Source organism: Podarcis erhardii (assembly GCF_964252035.2).
Source record: "Podarcis erhardii genome assembly, chromosome: 3".
Classification (NCBI taxonomy): domain Eukaryota; kingdom Metazoa; phylum Chordata; class Lepidosauria; order Squamata; family Lacertidae; genus Podarcis; species Podarcis erhardii.
Genome location: NC_138507.1, coordinates 84,633,724 through 84,652,192, shown reverse-complemented (window position 1 = coordinate 84,652,192; position 18,469 = coordinate 84,633,724). Strand labels below are relative to the sequence as shown.

General features: G+C 44.4%; 2 protein-coding genes across 2 annotated transcripts; one reads left to right on the top strand and one right to left on the bottom strand.

Annotated features, from left to right (window-relative positions):
- Positions 1–1,303: 1,303 nt before the first annotated feature.
- MAD2L1BP (MAD2L1 binding protein) lies at positions 1,304–6,337 on the bottom strand. Its single transcript, XM_081856087.1, has 5 exons — positions 6,255–6,337; positions 5,119–5,817; positions 3,233–3,703; positions 2,838–3,109; positions 1,304–1,913 (listed from the first exon to the last, which is right to left on the bottom strand). Exons 3-5 carry the CDS (start codon positions 3,315–3,317, stop codon positions 1,374–1,376), a joined length of 897 nt encoding a protein of 298 aa, XP_081712213.1. The 5' UTR covers positions 3,318–3,703; positions 5,119–5,817; positions 6,255–6,337; the 3' UTR covers positions 1,304–1,373.
- Positions 6,338–6,471: 134 nt separating this feature from the next.
- On the top strand, positions 6,472–18,006 carry GTPBP2 (GTP binding protein 2). The gene is made up of 12 exons (XM_081856073.1): positions 6,472–6,762; positions 10,420–10,446; positions 10,964–11,148; positions 11,959–12,067; positions 12,361–12,558; positions 12,661–12,835; positions 13,044–13,263; positions 13,956–14,091; positions 14,302–14,360; positions 14,742–14,913; positions 15,417–15,581; positions 15,852–18,006. Exons 1-12 carry the CDS (start codon positions 6,577–6,579, stop codon positions 16,047–16,049), a joined length of 1,830 nt encoding a protein of 609 aa, XP_081712199.1. The 5' UTR covers positions 6,472–6,576; the 3' UTR covers positions 16,050–18,006.
- Positions 18,007–18,469: the final 463 nt, after the last annotated feature.

Sequence of the window (18,469 nt, the reverse complement as noted above, 5' to 3'; positions counted from 1 at the left end):
GGTATGTTCACATTAAGTAAAATGTTGCCCATTGTTTGGGAACAAGATGCTAGTTCCTTTAATGCTTGCCCAACAGTGGTTGTCCCAACCCCGCAGCCCTACCCTGCAGTTCATTGATGAAGAACATCAGTGCCATGGTGCACTGTGGCAAATGAGCAGAGAACCTGCCTTGTCACCTGCTTTTACATCATCAATACCAACTTTATTTCCTGTAGATGCTTTGGATAACAGCTCATCATCCTTTACCACTGGGTATGCAGGCTGAGGCTGATGGGAGCTGGAGTCCAATAATACCCAGAGGACACCAGGTTGGGGAAGGCAAAACTATAGCTTCACTTTGATCACAGCAATTGAAGATGAGCAAAACATCTTGTGCAGCTTTATAGAAGCTGATATTACAGCAAAGATTGTACTTCAGAGCCTTTTCCAAAAAGAGCACATTTACAATGTTAGCTTCTAGTTTTGACTAACAGAGACAAACACAGGAGGAGGCTTAATCGGAGTACTCATGTACGCAAACTGTTAGGAAAGCAAAATGAGCTTTTCAATATGAGAGATAACATTTGTACCCTACTCTCCTGTCAAAAAGGCTTCCATTATTTTACATTCCACAATTTAGAAAGTGTTTTTCACCCCAATTTGTAATATTTCAGACAAATCATTGTTCACAAGCAGCCTTCCCTAGTGCCCTCCACATGCCCTGTAACTCTCAGAACCTGAAGCCAGCATGATCAATGGTTAGGGATGGTGGGAGTTGTAGTTCAAAGCACCTGCGTAGCACCAGATAAATATTTCTAAACCAACTTTTCCCACTCTAATAATCCTGTGGGGATGCAAACTTTAAAAGTTATTAGGCTTCCAGTGTTGAGGGGTTTGTGCTGCTCTTAATTATGGCTACAACCCTTACAATAGCTCCTTAGACAGTAACATTTATTACTCAGGAAAAAGCAGAAAGTTATATGGCTTTTGCCAGATTCTTGAACAATCACACAAACCAAAGCAATTCATGAACATTGTAGTTATCTACCTGTAAACATAATCCATAATATAATATTATGTAGGAAGTTCCCCCGCTGGTATAACTATTTCAAGTATCATCTAATAGGTTTCATAGGCCTTAAAGCAATCTCTTTTCCCTTTTGAACCAATTCCCCAAAAGCCCTTCCTATAATCCTAGGTGGATCTGCTTCTAAGCTCCATTATTTTGAAAGGAAGTTAACTCTGGAGAATATGATAGTGCTCATCTGCTCATCACATATTTCTAAAGGGTCTGGCAAAAAAGTTCAAATGAGGGGAACGTGGCTGCAGCTGATCAGATTTATTACAAAGCAATATGGAGACAGGAAGTTAAGCATTCTCTCTTAAAAACGTTGTCAAGAGTAACGAAAGCCCTTCACTGTCACTGGAGCTTGAAACCATATGTAATCATCCAAGTTAAAGTTCATCTCCTGATTGGCAGAAAGGGCTGTATTCTTGCTGTGACTGCATGATAAGCTGACCGTCAACTTCCTCCCTCGGGCTGGCACTTTGTAGTTTAGTTTCGGTCTGAACCAGTTAACGCCACAGTTGCGGTGCCCTTGAACCATAACAACGACACCCATAGTGGGAATGGCTTGAAGCTCGCTGAATACATCTGCCAGGAAGAGCGAACGGAAAAGCTTGCGAATACAGGCTCCTGTCTGCAGACTCTCATCAGCACTGCTCATGGAGATACCTTGCAGATTGATCTCATAGAGTTCTTTGGGACTGACAGCAGTGCCCCCAAGCAGAATAAGAACTCGTGGGACCAATGTCAAACTGAACATGTTTTCTAAGTGCTGAAACATTCCTTCAAGTTCACTCAGTACTTGCTGACACCTCTTGTTGTTGCTGTCTTGATCTTTTGGATTGATTTTTTTGACCACATCTTCATCCTGTGAAGTTAAGGTGGTTGAAATGGTGTCAATATTTTAGGTGAAAAGATGACAATATTTAATCTGGAATATAGTTATTTCACACATTATCTCAAAGTCTAGGCATATAATTGATAACATATAGAATAAACCAGAAAAAGTGTCATAATCATAACTTACCAAAATCACTACTTAAATAAAATAAGCCAGTTACTAATAAGGTGGTTTGTCTTCAGTGACCACTTTTCTCTTAACTGCTGCACAGCACCCATTAAAATATGGAAATACATTCCCCCAATAAATACAAAGACTTAATATTTCTGTAGTGCCATTTCACCCAAAGTTTCTCTCACTATAAAATCTGCATCAGAATATGATCATGTTTGTGGATTTTCACCTGAGTTAGCTTGTGATGCTCTTAGTCACCCTGTTAGCCTCATAATCGGGAGTTTAATGAGGTCTGATTGCTCCCATTTTTAAAATCCCCTTTAAAATGCACAAGTTGTTATCACCATGCAGAGGCTGCCCCCAAATACTTGCCATAACTATATAAAAGCACCGAAGATAAACTGCAGCTGAATCTAGAGCGACCTCCAGAACACCGGAAATACTTTTAACCAAGCCTGAAACACCCAGAGGTAAAGCGAAGATCCCAATTTGTATTTGTGGTTGCAAGTATGAGGAAAAGGAAGTTGAATATATCCGCACGTGAGGCTTAATAGCCTACCCCCCACAAAAAAACCCGACATTCTCTCGTCTCTGAAAACATGCGGAAAACCCTGCGAGAGAGAGAGACCTTTTTTGCCACACAAGTGAACACCCTGGAGCCAGTGTCGGTTTGATGCTCCTAAAGCGAAAACGAAAAACTCAGCCAGCGCTTCCCCGTGTGCACAGCCTGCAACGCGAGGATGCGATCCCGTGTATGCGCGAACAGCCTCAACTCACCTGGCCGGGGGATTTCGGAAACTGCCTCCGGGAGAAGCAGGCGAGCTGCTCGTAAGGCAAAGGCAGCTGCTGCCTCTGGTACAAGACGTGCTTCATGAACTCGGAGGTGAAACGGAAGCAGCCCTCGCGGGTCACGAAGCCGGGGAAAACCACAGACACCGAGGAGGCGCCGCCGGGAACTGAAGCCACGGGCGGCGCCGGCGCCACAGTCACGGCAACGGCGGGAGCCTCGCGCAGTTCCAAGCCGGAGTCGGCGACGCGAGGCAGGTCGGCTGCGCAGAAAGAGAGAGAGAAGGCGGAGCGGCCTCGTCACTCGGCCGCGGTGATGCCGAAGGCCCAGAGACCCACCAGGGAAGGGAAGGGGCCGCCGTCGAAAACCCAGAGCCCAGTCTTACCTTCTCGTTGCGTCGCTCCGGGCGCGGCCATTTTCTGCTCTCCGACGTCGCTCTGGTTTGAATGGCCGCCCTCCCGGAGCATCATGGGAACTTTTTAGGGACGTCACTGGGCGGGGAAGGAGGTCGTGGCGCCAGTAGGCGCGCCGCTCTTCAACCCAAAGGAAAGGTCGCCTTTTAACTCAAGGCTGGCCCGAGGCTTTTTACTGCTTGAGAGGAATGCCGCCTCCTTCCCCCATTCAAGCCAAGTCAAGTGATATATATTATCAAAATATGTTGCACCAGAGACTGAAAATCAACAAACTCCGTTTTTTTCTGGGATTAAAAATACAACAGTACTTTAATAAAAATCACAATTTGTTGTACTTTCATGACATCTAGTGCCAGCCCTGGTTCTACTCCATTTAATAAAATGAAATAGTTTATTAAACTTGAATTGCTTTTTATTTAGTTTATTACTTTTGTATCCCTTCTCTCCAAGGAGCACACCACAGTTCTCCCTGCTCCTCATTTTATCCTAACAAGCCTGTGAGGGAGTTTAGGTTGAGAGACAGTGACTGGTCCAGTAACCCAGTGCAATTCATAGCTGAGTGACTATTTCAATCCTAGTCTCCTAGGAAGAGGCATAACAAGGATGGAGAAGAGATTGCTTGTGTGCAGATGCGATCTCTCGATTCCTGGGGGGGGGGGGGAATCCTGGAGAGGAGGGGACTTAGGCAGCTGTGGGGAAGTGGGACCTTCAGTACAGTACAGTGGTACCTCGGGTTAAGAACTGAATTCGTTCTGGAGGTCCATTCTTAACCTGAAACTGTTCTTAACCTGAGATACCACTTTAGCTAATGGAGCCTCCAGCTGCCGCACAATTTCTGTTCTCATCCTGAAGCAAAGTTCTTAACCCAAGGTACTATTTCTGGGTTAGCAGAGTCTGTAACCTGAAGCATCTGTAACCCGAGGTACCACTGTATCAGCTACTGCTTCATGGGTGACAAGATCTACCGAAGATGAGTTGCTGTGCTCATTAAGGCTGACACTCTGACAAGTCTGTGCCGATCACATCTTTGTGAACAAACTTCTACTTCCACGGTGTGATTTACTACCAGCTCACTCCTGACAGATATGCTCTATGGGGAGGTGGCTTCAAGCACCTGGTCCTGGTTACATCCATTTATACTGTTGTTGTTATTTTTTTTATTTATACCCTGCCCATCTGGCTCGGCTACATTCTAACACCTATTTCCTTTGAGCTGCTCATGGTTAATCCCCGCAGACAAGTGGTTTTCAACCAGTGTGCTGTGGCGCCCTGGGGTGCCTTGAATGGTCAAGGGTGCAGTGGGCAAGACTGGCCTCTGTCCCTCTTTCCTTCCTTCCCTCCATCCTCTGATGCCCTCTTGCGTCTCTGCCTCCCAAAGGCTTGTACAGCTGTTAGCTGCAGCAGTTCTGGCTACAAGCTCTGCAGATGAATGGTGCCTCTGGAGCTGGCCAGGGGGTGCTGGTTGTTAGGAGCTGAGGCGGCCTTGGAGTAAGCAAGCAAGCGGGCAAGGGAGCCCAGCCAGCCAGTCCATCAGCCCTTCCTGTTGGAAATGGACAGACAAGTCCCAGGCCCCTGTGGGGCAGTGTGAGGCAGGGGCGGCAGCAGCAGCTGCCCAGAGGACTCCCAAGGAGACAGGAGAGGAGAGGAGAAGAGCCTGAGGGAACACTCCACAAGGGAGAATGTTTGAAAAAGGGTGAGGGGTTACCAGCTCTGCAGGCAAGGGGTGACATAACTGGGTTCCTGAGCCCCACAGGGGTGCCACAGAAAGAATGTAGATGTTCAAGGGAGCAGTGAACTCAAAAAGGTTGAAAACCTCTGCTCCAGCCAGTCTGATTTCATTAACACTTGTTGATTTTACTAGGATTATAGTGTCCAATACACAATCCAGGAAGCTGCCTACTTAACTAGCTTTTACATGTGCTAATTCCAGATTAGCAACTTCTAACACACATCTTAAATACACGAGTCTGGTTATTACTTCCAAGGAAATTAGCTTTGACACCCCAAACCTTAATTAAATTCTAGCACCTATATCATTATGTTTTCTTCCCCCACTTGCCCCTGACACATAATCATAATTTAGATTATATGGAAATAAACTACTTCATTGGACTGCGGTAATGAACTAAATACATTTTGGAATACATTTTGGAAAGCAGTTGTTATTTCTTTAAGTGCTATTTAAATGATAATTGTGTCTTTGCTATGGATAGCCCTAATGACAATTAACCTGACACAAAGCATCACATTTAACTAAGTTTTATTTAGAGTACGACTATTGAAATTAATGGACCTAATTTAGTCATGTTCATTAATTTCAGTTGGTCTTCTCTGAGCAAGAGCACCCACAGTGACCACCTTTATCCTATCTTAAAAGCGGTTTCAGTAAGCAAATATACTTTTAGTAGTTCCTGGTTGTCACAACCAACAGCTGAGCCACACAGAACATGCCCTGAACTTTCATCTCAACCTGATGCAATGACCGTATTAAGAGAGCAATCCCTTCCAACTGATGCAATGCGTTGCCATCAACAGAGACTTAGCACCGAGGAAGTTCCTGAAAGAAATATGAAGATGTGGCTATACTATTTGAAAACAAAGCCTCGCACGAATGGGGGAGGAGCTCAGTGCATATGTTCCGATTGCATGATGGTATCTGTAGTTCTGCTGCTTTACTAGTGCACTTAGCCTTTCGTTATTTTGCATTTCTACGGTGTGAAAATACATACAAACGTATCGTGTATCTGAGACTGTTACTCTGAGATGAGTTGGTTTTTTTATGTCGCTATGCAATTGCTAAACTGCACTCCTTTTCTATTAAACTGATTTCCGAGAGTTGCAATAGATGCAAGAAGCAAACAAACTGCACCTCCATAGCTCTCTAAGCAAAGGAAATCCTGGCTAATCTGCTCCTGAGGACAGCGGTCCTAACCTATTAGTGTCATAGAAGAAACAAATCTTATGTGTATTCAGATACGCAGCTGCATAAGTCACCCCATATACGTTGCTGGAAACGGTGGTTCTGCACCCCGTCCCGAGATCCGTCCCTTAACGCCGCCCGACCCGCCGTCATTGGAAGAGAACGTAAGCGAGAGCAGCATTCTATCCGAAAGCGGCCCGCGCGGCGAAGAGGACTCTGGGAGTTGTAGTCCAGCGGCTCTACCGCCCCGTTTCCCGTGGTGCCTTGCGGTTCTTTCTCACGTCAGGAGCCGGAGTTTAGAGAGCCGTCATAAGCCAAGTCCGGGGTTGGGAGGCGGCAGCAGCATCCGTGGCCGGGGGAAGGGCTGGAGCGGGCCGGGTGTCAGGCCGGCCCAGGATGGACTCGGGGGTGTCGGAGCTATTTGGGGGCTGCTGCCGGCCTATGGGGGGCGGGAACGGCGGTGCCCTGCGAGGCCGCGCGGGCAGCGGCTCCGGTAGCGGCGGAGGGTCTTCCAGGGGGAGGAAGAAGAACGGGAGACACCGGGGGGGCAAGGCCAACAACCCGCCCTACCTGCCCCCGGAGGTGAGTGAGGCGGGGCTTCGGTGGTCGGCTGTCTTTGCAGGATCCTCCCCTCGTGTTGCATCCGATGGGCTTCTCTCGGGGTTTTCCTCCCGCTTCTGCCTTTGTGGTCCCCCTGACTTTGGGGGAGGAGGAGGTGGCAAGCCCCCCTGTGGCAAATCGGGATGTGTGGGGAGAGAGGGAGATGCTGAGCCTCCGTCTGGAAACGTACAAGGCTGGGCTGTGTTTTAGGGGAAAGGGGTAGAAGACCATCCTACCAAGACTGCATAGCCCTACCGAATAGGGCCATTCGATATTTTGGACAGCTGGTACTGCCATCGGCTTCACACTCGTAGCCTGGTTGTTGTGTTCCGCAATGTGTGCACATTTCACTTCAGTTCCTTGGACTGAAATGTGTGGTTTTATAGTAGAGTCTCTCTCTCTCTTTCTCTCTCTTTCCTTCTCTCTCCCCCCCCCCCCACTCCTTTTGCCTAATAGATGACAGCCACACTTTGAAGTTTCTCTTGACCTCTCTCTGACGGTGAATGACTTGAGCTCCAAAGCTGTAGGTTTCCTGAGTGTCAAAAGGGAAATAGATACCATTTTTGTCAACTTCTAGCAGTGTTTCTTTTCATCTCTTCCACTTGTGGCGATTCCGAGTCACTAAAGTTGTGCTTTTATTGGTTCATACAGCTGTTAGCTTGAAACGAAGGCAGCCAGTCCAATTTGGAAGGACTAGGGCTCTCTTAGACTGAAGCTTAAGTTCATTAGTAGTTCCAAATGACATTAATGGGCAAATATATTTAGTCCATATCTACTTGGATTGTGGATGGGAAGCTCTGTAGTATGTTGTTCCCAGTGCTATTTTTCTAGATAAAGAGGTGCTGGAACTCACCACAAATGCCTCCCTTGTTCTTTTATAATGGCAATGGCGCCCACCTGAGAGGTGCCGGAACTAAGTTCTGGTGAGTTCTGACTGAAAAAAGCTCTGGCTGTCCCTATGGAAAGCTCTGTCTAGCTCTCATTGAGATCTTCTGTCCAATTTAATTCTCCAATTAAAAAGGTCAGGTAATTTGTTATATGAAAAACCTTGGACCAAAGCCCATCAGAACTACTGCCAGACAAAGTGTTCAGTATTCAGTTAGATGGAACAATGGTCTGACTGAGTATAATATAGGTTTCTTTGAATTTCAATGGCATGCTTCAGTCTGTAGTTAGGGGCTCACATAATTGCATGTTCTTCGATCGTACTGCTGTCTGTTAACAGTTGCCTGTAAATAGAAAACATGATGTCAGGGATTTATTTTTAACCTAGTGTTTTCACTAACATCTAGATTTCTATGTGTAGGTGGTCTTTTTTTGGGTTGTGATATAGAGAAGCACTGTTAAGTCAGCCCCCACCTGAAACTGTACAACCTAGACATAGGTTTACTACTTCTGTGAGAACTAGTCCCTACTGTGTGTCACCTGGCAGTGGCAGATTAGCTTGAACGTGGGCTGAACCTTGATGCAGATACTCTAGAGCAGGCATCCCCAACCTTCGGCCCTCCAAACGTTTTGGACTACAATTCCCATCATCCCTGACCACAGGTCCTGTTAGCTAGGGATCATGGGAGTTGTAGGCCAAAACATCTGGAAGGCCGCAGGTTGGGGATGCCTAGTCTACAGACTCAAGGCTTAATAAAGCTGTATTACAGTCTCAAACTCATTCTGTTATCCTGGCTCATTTTCACTCAAAACTCATATATGCATACACACATATGCCTCTTCAGTTCTTTCATACTAGTGAAGGTTGATCTCTTACTATTCTGTTTCTGTGTCTCATCAAGCGTTGATAGCAGTTGGAATCAATGTGAAGCAAACCATATAAGATGTGCAACAATATTATTAATAATAAAAACTTGGTCCTTTGTTTTAGGAAGGTGAGCCTTCCTTTCCCCCAGAGAGCAGAATTAGTTATTTCATCCCCCCTGAGACTTTAGTGGTACTGTACTTCCTCTCTGCCCTCAGTTGACTTGAGTGGACTATTTTGGGGCATGCCTAAGCTTGTCACTTTTTCTGCATCACTTCTACAGCAGCTTCAGTAGATAAAAGTTAAACAACTTCTTGCTTCCTAAAATACATTGATATGTTGTGTTTCTAAGGCAGTGATTTCCTAGGCACTCTAAACTTAAGCTGGTGGGGATGATGCTACATGAATAAAATAAAATTTAGATGATTGAGTGGGCATATTAGGAGGAAAAACTCAGCATTATATCTGTCTCATTTCCAGTATGTAGGTGGTTTATTCCATGATGTTGTTTACTATGTGTTTCCCTTGCCACCAACATTTTTAAACTAGAAAATAGCAGCAGGCTGCATGGAAAGAACTCTGAATCTGCTCATAGAGGGAGTGTGATATTTACTTCCAGAAAAACAAGATTATTTCAGGAAGAAATGAAATTTGAGTGGATCAGATTTCGTGCTGCTGTTAGTCTTGTTTATTACACTTTCCTTCTGCACTCACACCACTATCTCTGAACTAAGATTAGCAGGGTACAATTCAATGTCACATATCTACATTTTAGAGATAGTCTGGTCTCTCTCACCCCACTTGAGTAATTTTTAGTACTAGTTATTAAGACTTAGCTCAAATGGGGTGTCTTCTGGAGAAGTATTTTCTGAGTACTTAGGGAATATCAGAAGTGGCGATCTTCCTGTGGATCTGCCATGGCATTGGGATGTTTTTTGTACTACAAGCTGGTTACTACTGTAGTTTCTTCTCCTTCAGCTGCCTGTCACATTAGTCATTCCAAGCTCTGTGTGCTTGAAGGAAGAGACCAGCATAAGGCACATTTGTTAGAGAACTATGCTATTTGCCAGAGCAGTATGAGGTAGTGCAGGAGAATATCTTGGGAGGGTGAAAGGAGGAGGAAGAAATCTTTAAGAAACAGACAGTGCTTGCAGGTATATGTCTTCGTTATTGATTAATGAAGCAAGGTGTTTTTCTCCTCATGTGTATTCCAGTTTCCAGGCTTACTATGGAGCTAGATGGTAGTCAGTTGAACTTGTTTTACATATTCAGAATTTTTGATATTGTTGGTCAACATAAGTTGTTCCCGTTAGTTGTAGAAGCTGAATTTGTGAGTTCTTACTCCACTTCAAAAAATAATGTCTATCCACAGATTCAAAAACTGGCAGACAGCACACAGATGTCAGGAGGTATCTTGGAGACAGAGGCCCAGTGAAGGATTTTAAGTGATTCATGCAGGCAGAGTAGGAGACTGGGTCTGTCTGAAATACTGACCTGAGATTTACTTTTTCTTAAGAGAATGATTTCTGAAGCCTTCTCCATGATCTGAGCTATTACAGCAGCTGGAAATATACTACTAAAACTCACAGTCAGCTCTTGTGGCATTCGTAAATCTCCTTGTTGTTTTGTTTGCAGAACAGTGATGACCCAGGCAGGCATAGTTCTAAAAGTGCACTATGGGAGCCATGTCATTACAGTTCGGTCCTTTTTCTAGATATGGAGCCCAGAACTATAGCATTTAGCAACTCTTGATATAATTGATTCTTTCTAAATCAGGCACTGCTATGTGCTGGCTTCCTCGAGCTGACAAATGAGATGTCAAGAGTTGTATGTAAAATGATGAGCAGTGCAGAATTCGCTAACCTGTGATGTTTTCTTCTTTTAATTAGGCAGAAGATGGGAACATAGAATACAAGGTGAGTTACTTGTGGGATGGGCTCTTGATACCAAGTTCTTAAGAGCCATGTGTCAAATTATGTTACGAGTCATACTAGTACCTAGCAATTAGAGTATATTGCTGCAAGCAAAACAATGCTATTTGGAAGACACAAAGCAAATGAAATGTTTGGGGTTGTATTGGATATCTCGTATTTAATTTTACTGAATCTGGGAACCTCTCTTCAAAAACTAATGTTAAATAGTAGACAACCTGTAATAATTAATCAAGATATTTTTGCTATCTTGGATAATTTTTCAGATTTGTTACCCAGTGAATTGTTTTTTCTCTTATTGAGCTGCCTGGAATTTAACTGCTGCATCTGAACTTGACAGTCACTCAGAACAAATGATAAACTGTTCAACCCAATTCATGACTTGTATAAAAATGGTCAAACTCTAGTGAAGAACTCTTTTTTTCCTTAAAAAAAAAGGAAATTGCTTGCCCATATCAGATCTCCTTGCTTGTTGACTGTAATCACTCCTTTCTTTGGGCAGCTGAAACTAGTTAATCCTTCCCAGTACCGCTTTGAACACCTAGTAACGCAGATGAAGTGGCGACTACAAGAAGGCCGTGGTGAGGCAGTGTACCAGATTGGTGTAGAGGACAACGGACTGCTGGTAGGACTGTCAGAAGAGGAGATGCGTGCCTCTCTCAAAACACTGCGGCGGATGGCTGAGAAGTATGTGCATCTGTCCTACTTCTGGGCCAGAGCAAGCAAATTGTGCTTCATTATTTCCACAAATGAGCTGGCATTCTGGCTTTGCTATCCCACAGAATATTTCCAGCCTAGGAAAATGCATTCCATGCACCAAGTCCTTTGCCCTAAGGGTTTTTTCTCACATTACCATAATCCCTTAAGTGCACCTACTGGCAAGTCACACTTGTAAGAAGAGAGTGTTCCTTAAAAAAAAAATCCTATGTAGTTTCCTTGCACAGCAGGTGCCTGATTCTGTCTGAAAAGAAGCCAAATCTGACTGGTTTATCACTAATCAGTGCTAATACAGTCAGTATTCCTATTAGATTTATTTAATGAGAACTACATAGTTTGCTATATTTGCACACATTGTTTTAACCCACTTTACTCCTCTATGGTGAGAACTTTATATGTCTGTGTTGTCATGTCTAGTGATTTCAAATGAGCAGCTGTGTGGTCTGGCTAGTAAATGGTTTGTGATATGTGGTGGCGTACATTTCCCCGGAATCCTTAGTTATTAAATTTGGAAAACTGGGCTAATATCTATGCTGAAATGTCACATGTGAATGTCCTCAACCCCACAAAATTGGCAAGCAAGCTATTACTTAATGGTCAGAGATCGATGAGGGCTCGCCAAATGGGGAAGCAGACAACATTTTCCCTAAATTTGTAGGCTGTGTCCACATGAGGCCTTTCTGAAAGACACAGGAAGATAGTCCTGTTCCATCACCTATTGAGGAAGTTGTTGCAGTTGATGTATTAACACCCAACGGCTTTCTGTTTTATAATGTGCAGAGTAGGAGCTGACATCACGGTGCTACGGGAAAGAGAAGTGGATTATGACAGTGATATTCCCAGGAAAATAACGGAGGTCCTTGTCCGAAAGGTCCCAGATAATCAGCAGGTAACCCACTCGATTCAAAAGCGTTCTGATACAAGCAGTTTGTTGTTTAGAAAGTTGCAACTGGAACTTCGTGTCCCATGAAGGTATTTCAAAGGATGCTCCATTGGTTAGTGCTTTGGAGAGCTGCCACATGTCACAGGCAATTATACAAATTGTCCTAGTGATTTTGGATCCCTTAGTGTTTTACTCTGCAAGGCAGTCAAGGTCTGAATCAACCTTGCACTTCAAAAACTCTTCTATAGGTTAGTTCTGTTTCAAAATATGCTTGTACAGCTCTTCATTTTCCCCTTAAGTTCCTAGATCTGCGAGTGGCTGTGCTTGGGAATGTGGATTCAGGCAAGTCAACTCTGTTGGGTGTCTTGACTCAAGGAGAGCTAGATAACGGGCGAGGTAGAGCTCGTCTCAACCTCTTTCGGCACTTGCATGAGATCCAGTCTGGGAGGACATCCAGCATCAGCTTTGAAATTCTTGGCTTTAACAGCAAAGGAGAGGTATGTTTCTGCTGCTGCGTTGCTGTCTTGCTCCTTTGATTCAAAATATGGCTTCTTGCCTTGGCTTTTGAACTCTCAACAGCAGTGTCTTCCGCTGTCTAGGTGGTCAACTACAGTGATTCGCGGACAGCTGAAGAGATCTGTGAGAGCTCCTCTAAGATGATCACTTTCATTGACTTGGCTGGCCATCACAAGTACCTTAAAACTACTATCTTTGGGCTCACAAGTTACTGCCCCGATTTTGCAATGCTGGTGGTGAGCGCTAATACAGGAATTGGTAAGCTGCATGTTTCCTGTTATGATTTAATCATATTTTGTAACCTAGGCATGACGCATCTTGTTCAAAGATGATGTGCAGTCAATAAAAATCAACACCTCACTCCTTGTAGCACAGTAATACATATGCCCATTTCAAGCAGAAAGTAAACTGCTCTGGGGTCCTGTCTTCTCAACTTGTTTCTTCCCTGCAATCCTATCTCCTGCAGCAGGCACTACACGAGAACATCTCGGCTTGGCTATGGCCCTCAAGGTCCCCTTCTTCATTGTCATTAGCAAAGTGGACTTGTGCTCGAAAGCCACTGTGGAGCGGACAGTGAAGCAGCTGGAGAGGATCCTGAAGCAGCCTGGCTGTAACAAGCTCCCCTTGCTAGTAACATCGGATGATGATGCCGTCACTGCAGCACAGCAATTTGCACAGTCTCCCAAGTAAGAATCACTTGCCCTTCTCAGCATGGGAGGGAAGATCACTTGGTGACACGGGTGGTGCAATTGCAACGAACTCACTAGAGGAAAAGTGGATTTAAGGAGAAAGGTGCGAGTACCTCCAGGTCTGTGGAATATTGCAGTGTAACTAATGGGATTGCTCTCATGTTCTGCTTTTAAAAACCTGTATGGATGAAGTCCTTACCCCACTGGCTTAACTAGGTGGTACAGGTAGTTCTAGTGCTGCATTATGGGACTAGATAACTTATGCCTCTGATATGATTGCATCCTGAACTGTTGCAGCCTGTAGTACATTTCCATGAGAAGGAGAAACAAGCCAGGTTCTCTCTGTTTTGAATGAACTTTTTATGTTTTCGTTGTATTTTATTTAAATGTGAATTGTTAATGTAAGCCTTCCCAAGGACTCCTGTTACAAGGCAGTATTTAAATAGGTAAAATTATAAAGGCAAGTGGGACTGGGACTGCAGTACAGAGCTAAGATCAGACCTATTTATGGGCACAGCAGCAAGTTCGTGTAATCCTAGATGTCTCCTCTCAAACTTCTCTGGGAGCCAATCATAGGGACTTGTTCCCTGTGCCTATTTACTTGTAAAAGTCAACTTCCCGTTGTGTTCAATGGCAATCGTACACAGAATTGCAGCTCACCATCTTATTTCTTTCATGTGTGTTGGCAGCATCACTCCTATCTTCACCTTGTCCAGTGTCTCTGGAGATAACCTGGATCACCTGAAAGTTTTCCTCAACATCCTTCCTCCTCTGACAAACAGCAAAGAACAGGAAGAGCTTATGCAGCAACTCACCGAGTTCCAGGTACACAAGGCTCTCTCAATGTTATTGGGAGTCTCAAACAGTAAGTACCTTCATGTGTCGAGGGCAAGGACATCTTGGAGATGGAAGGATGGTTGCCTAAGGAATGGGTCCTGAGGTCCTGTAGACAGAACTGTATTGACATTCATGGGGGGGGGGTGGCAGGCCTAGCCATATAGCAGGTCTCAAGCTCCTGATTTTGTCTTGCTGCAGGTGGATGAAATCTATACAGTACCAGAGGTGGGCACTGTTGTTGGAGGAACTCTGTCAAGGTGGGTGTTGCTATTTGCATGGTGCCTTGGGGGTCAGTATTGATAGAGAGGAGATGCAGAAGAGCTTCTGTCCCCCAGGGGAGGACTGGCAGTGTAGTTTAGCATTTCCTTCCTCATTGTAGGCTTGGGAATACTGTGCAGGTGGAAACCGAATGCCTTGTCTCAATAATCAAGGGGATACAATTTCACTTCAAGGACAGAAGCGACTGTGAAAGAGAAACGAGAATACACACAAAGGGATTCATTCCCTGTGGGATATAGTTGAGATGGGAAAGACTGTAAAGAAGCTGCCCCAGGGTATGTTTTAAGAAGGTAGAAAGCAAAAGCTTTCCCTTTCTATGAGAGCTAAATACACACTCCTGATTTTTGTGCCCTTCTCAGTGGGATATGTAGAGAGGGAGATAACTTGGTGGTTGGTCCAACTGATGATGGCAAGTTCCTCCAGCTGAAAGTGTGCAGTATGCAGCGAAATCGTTCGGCGTGCCGTGTGCTTCGGGCTGGGCAAGCTGCCACGCTGGCTCTTGGGCACTTTGACCGCTCGCTGCTGCGCAAAGTGAGTCCGTCTCCTATTTCTGGGAGCTGTGGTTTTAAAAAGCTTCCCCCTACCCTCTTGGGAACCATGTGTTGTGAAGGGATGATATTGTGAAGGACTGTGGTTCTGCTTGAGAAGACACCCTAAAATGCTGCAGGCAATATACTCACTTAAGTCATTTTGATTCGGGATCAGGGGTTGGGAATAGTTGAATCCATGGCTTTGGGTGGTTTGCTTCCACAAAAAACTACAATGAAGAAAATGGAGTCAAAGCCATTGAGCGGAAGGGGGCAATTAAACACTCCCCACACATCCTCCACCCACTGTTAGTCTGTCTTCATCATGTACACACTTTTTATCTTACCCTTACATTTTTTGGCTTTCTGTGGAGGGGCCAGCTTCCTGCAAATGGAAAACTGAGCACTTCATGAAGGACAGTAGCAGTCCACCTAGTGTGCATGTATTGGGGAATAGAGGAGCACCATTGTCAATAGTATTGGTTCAGCTGTCTTGTTGTCACTTAGGGTATGGTGATGGTCAGCCCAGAGATGAATCCCACCATTTGCTCAGTGTTTGAAGCTGAAATTGTTCTGCTCTTCCATGCCACAACTTTCCGGAAAGGATTTCAAGTAACGGTGCATGTTGGCAATGTACGACAAACAGCAATTGTGGAGAAGATCCATGGGAAGGTAGGTCTATTCAGGGAATCATTCCATTGCTTTCACATCTTCATCCTGCATCAGTTATTGTAACCATGACATTAGGACTCCCTTCTGCAGTGCCCTCACCATTTCAGAAGAGAACCTGCATAGTTAAATCCACTAGGAGTTTCATAAACACGCAAAGCATATTGGGACTGAATTGCTCAGTGGCCTTAAACATCCCCCTCATTTCCTAGAATCCCTGAGCCGAGTAGCTAGGCGACTGTCCTTGTAACTCCTATTATTTCCCTCCTTCAGGATAAGCTGCGTACAGGAGAAAAGGCTGTGGTATGTTTCAGATTCATTAAACATCCTGAATATTTGAAGATAGGAGCCAAATTGCTGTTCCGTGAAGGAGTTACCAAAGGTATTGGACATGTCACTTATATCCAAGCCATCACCATCGAAGAGAATGGACTGGATCAGGGCTTAAGTTCTGACCTGGTCACTTTCTGACTCACAGAATCAGTGGGGTTTCCTGATGTTAGCAATAGGGGAAGGGAAGAAAGTCTCTCCCCACTGTCCAGAGCTGCTGCTGGCCAGTCAATTTACATGGACAAACCCCTTCTGCTCCTGCGGAAGCTAGAACTGCCGCTTGGATTGAGTGCCCCTCCTGGAGCGAGTTAAGCATGTTGTTTGTTCATCACCTGCTGCTTTCATGTCCCTTCCCCGGAATAGATGAGAGCGGCTGCATCTTTGCCTGGACCGGCAACTCCTGGTTCTGTTGACTTTTGTTGGGAAGTTACTGCCGGGTAGAGGGCAAAACCATTAGTGTGTTGGACTGCAGCTTAGGGATTCTGCTTCCTGAGGCAGCAATAGTGGACATCCATTGCCCACAGCACTCAGTCTCCATTGTCCTGCTGCCTGATTTTTACAGGCTGCCTGTGACAGATGAAGAAGCTTCAGCTGAAAAGTTTGCATTGCCCACAGTACAGCTCAGGATATTTCTGATTAATTTTAAACTGTTTGTTGGTTTCATTTTCATCTAATGGCTTATTGGGTCTCTCCCTTGTGTGCTGATTTTTAACAGCTAATTTCATTGTGGGGTTTTTGTTTTTGCTTCTAGAGAAAATGTGGGGTTGGGGGTGTGGGAGAAGAGGGACATTTCCCTAAAATAACCCTGACCTGATGGAAACCACTGTCCCCATCTCATGCAGCAGGTACAATCACAAACATCTTAAGACAACTTATTCCTGGGCAGAGTTGAGCAGCTACCCTATATATAATGTGGCTTCCTAGAGCAGAACTGCCCCCCCCCTAGCTTTGACACTTCTCAGTACTTTGCTGGTGGTTTTCTGAGCCGCTGCCGTTCACCATCTTGACTGAAAGATCGGTACCATCTGACTTTCGTTAGGAGTTCAATAGCACCCCAATCTAACTCGTTCCTTGGGAAACATGCCTTACTTTTTCAAAGCCAAAGCAGTAAGCACTGCTTGGTTATCCCAGGAAGATTTGAAGTGTTGCTACAATTACTATTACTACAATTATCAACGCTGCCTACTGCAGCAGTTTGTCTATATTGCTGGTATGCACCACAGAAAACCATACGATACCTAAGATTTCAATCAGTCCACTTAAAGCTATAGTGAATGCCTAGAGTTTGCAATAGAGCAAGATGGTCAAACATTGTGGGATATTTTTAATATTTTGGTAGGAAATTATATTTTAAAAGTCAGCAATACATTTCTTGTTTTTGCCTATCCCCATCTTAGCCACTGCTGCACTGAGTGTTCAGCTGCTACAGCCAACATGGCCAGTGAAAACAACGATCCATTTTTATTCACTATAAAACACACACCTCAATCCAACAGCTGTTTATTCAATGCAAGTACTCTTTGAGATTTAACTTGTAGCTGCGCAACCATACAGCCAGCTTCCAAGTTGATGCTTTTTAAGTATAACCCACAATCATTTATCTTTCTCCTAATCATCCTTTTAATAGCACAATGGACAGTTAACTATAAAGTAGCAAACATGGCCCAAAGCATCATGGTTATTTGCTGATTAAATTGGTTTCTCTCTCAATTGCCCTTTAATCACTTGGATTGGTTCTACAAGAGGCATTTTTGGATCGCTTGTTTTAGAAAAGTCGAAGAAAATTGGCTGCCTAATGCACTCCTCTAGAGGGTTTGCTGTAACCCATTGCCACTACATACTTGTCCTGTGGGAGGAATAGGTGCTTTTCCTGAAATTTACAGTTCTGGCAGAGTTAACCCCATTGCAGACAAACATTCAAAGGTGCTCTTTCTGGATGTCTGTTCCTTGCCTTCTGTTGTGTGAGTGTTCTCGGTGCCATGCTTTTCATATTCACTATTTGTGGATTCTTTAAAAATCAGAGAGGTGTTTTCATCTCTCTCTCTATATATAGATATATAATGTACAAAATAAAGATGTTTTATTGAAAAGAATAAAATTGTGCTGTACGGCTGAAGAGCAACTTGTGCCAGCATTGAGACGCCAGGCAATATGTGGAAGCTTTTCTGTTAGTTTTCCATGCAGATGAGTGTTTACAAGTTGGTAGCACATGCTTATCTGACATTCCGCAGTGCGTGCAGAGAACTATCGGCCTGACCACAGCAGTTTTGAGTATAAAGGGGAGGATTGTATGCTGCTGCTGCTTGCTTGCAGAGATAGTGAATTTTTGAAGGTTTCTCTACTCCCACACTATGCCAATAGGTCGCTGGATAAAGATAACGCAAGAACGTCTGCCACTTGCATTTGAAATAGCAAAGTGCCACATGTTTTGCCAATTATATGACTAGTTCCTTTATCCTAATAGCACTGACTCCACCATCTGTGGGATGAAGCTCTTGCTTAGCCTGTTTGTTATGTTAGTAATACTGCCTAAAATTGGGTGCTGTTGCTAGCATTGTTTC

Bases quoted from the DNA above. Each gene is read 5' to 3' on its own strand.
- GTPBP2 (XM_081856073.1), top strand. From the start codon at position 6,577: ATGGACTCGGGGGTGTCGGAGCTATTTGGGGGCTGCTGCCGGCCTATG. The intron at 12,559-12,660 runs GTATGTTTCTGC...TCCGCTGTCTAG, and splicing joins GCTTTAACAGCAAAGGAGAG to GTGGTCAACTACAGTGATTC. The intron at 13,264-13,955 runs GTAAGAATCACT...GTGTGTTGGCAG, and splicing joins CAATTTGCACAGTCTCCCAA to CATCACTCCTATCTTCACCT.
- MAD2L1BP (XM_081856087.1), bottom strand. From the start codon at position 3,317: ATGATGCTCCGGGAGGGCGGCCATTCAAACCAGAGCGACGTCGGAGAG. The intron at 3,110-3,232 runs GTAAGACTGGGC...CTTTCTGCGCAG, and splicing joins CGGAGCGACGCAACGAGAAG to CCGACCTGCCTCGCGTCGCC. The intron at 1,914-2,837 runs GTGAGTTGAGGC...TTAACTTCACAG, and splicing joins TTCCGAAATCCCCCGGCCAG to GATGAAGATGTGGTCAAAAA.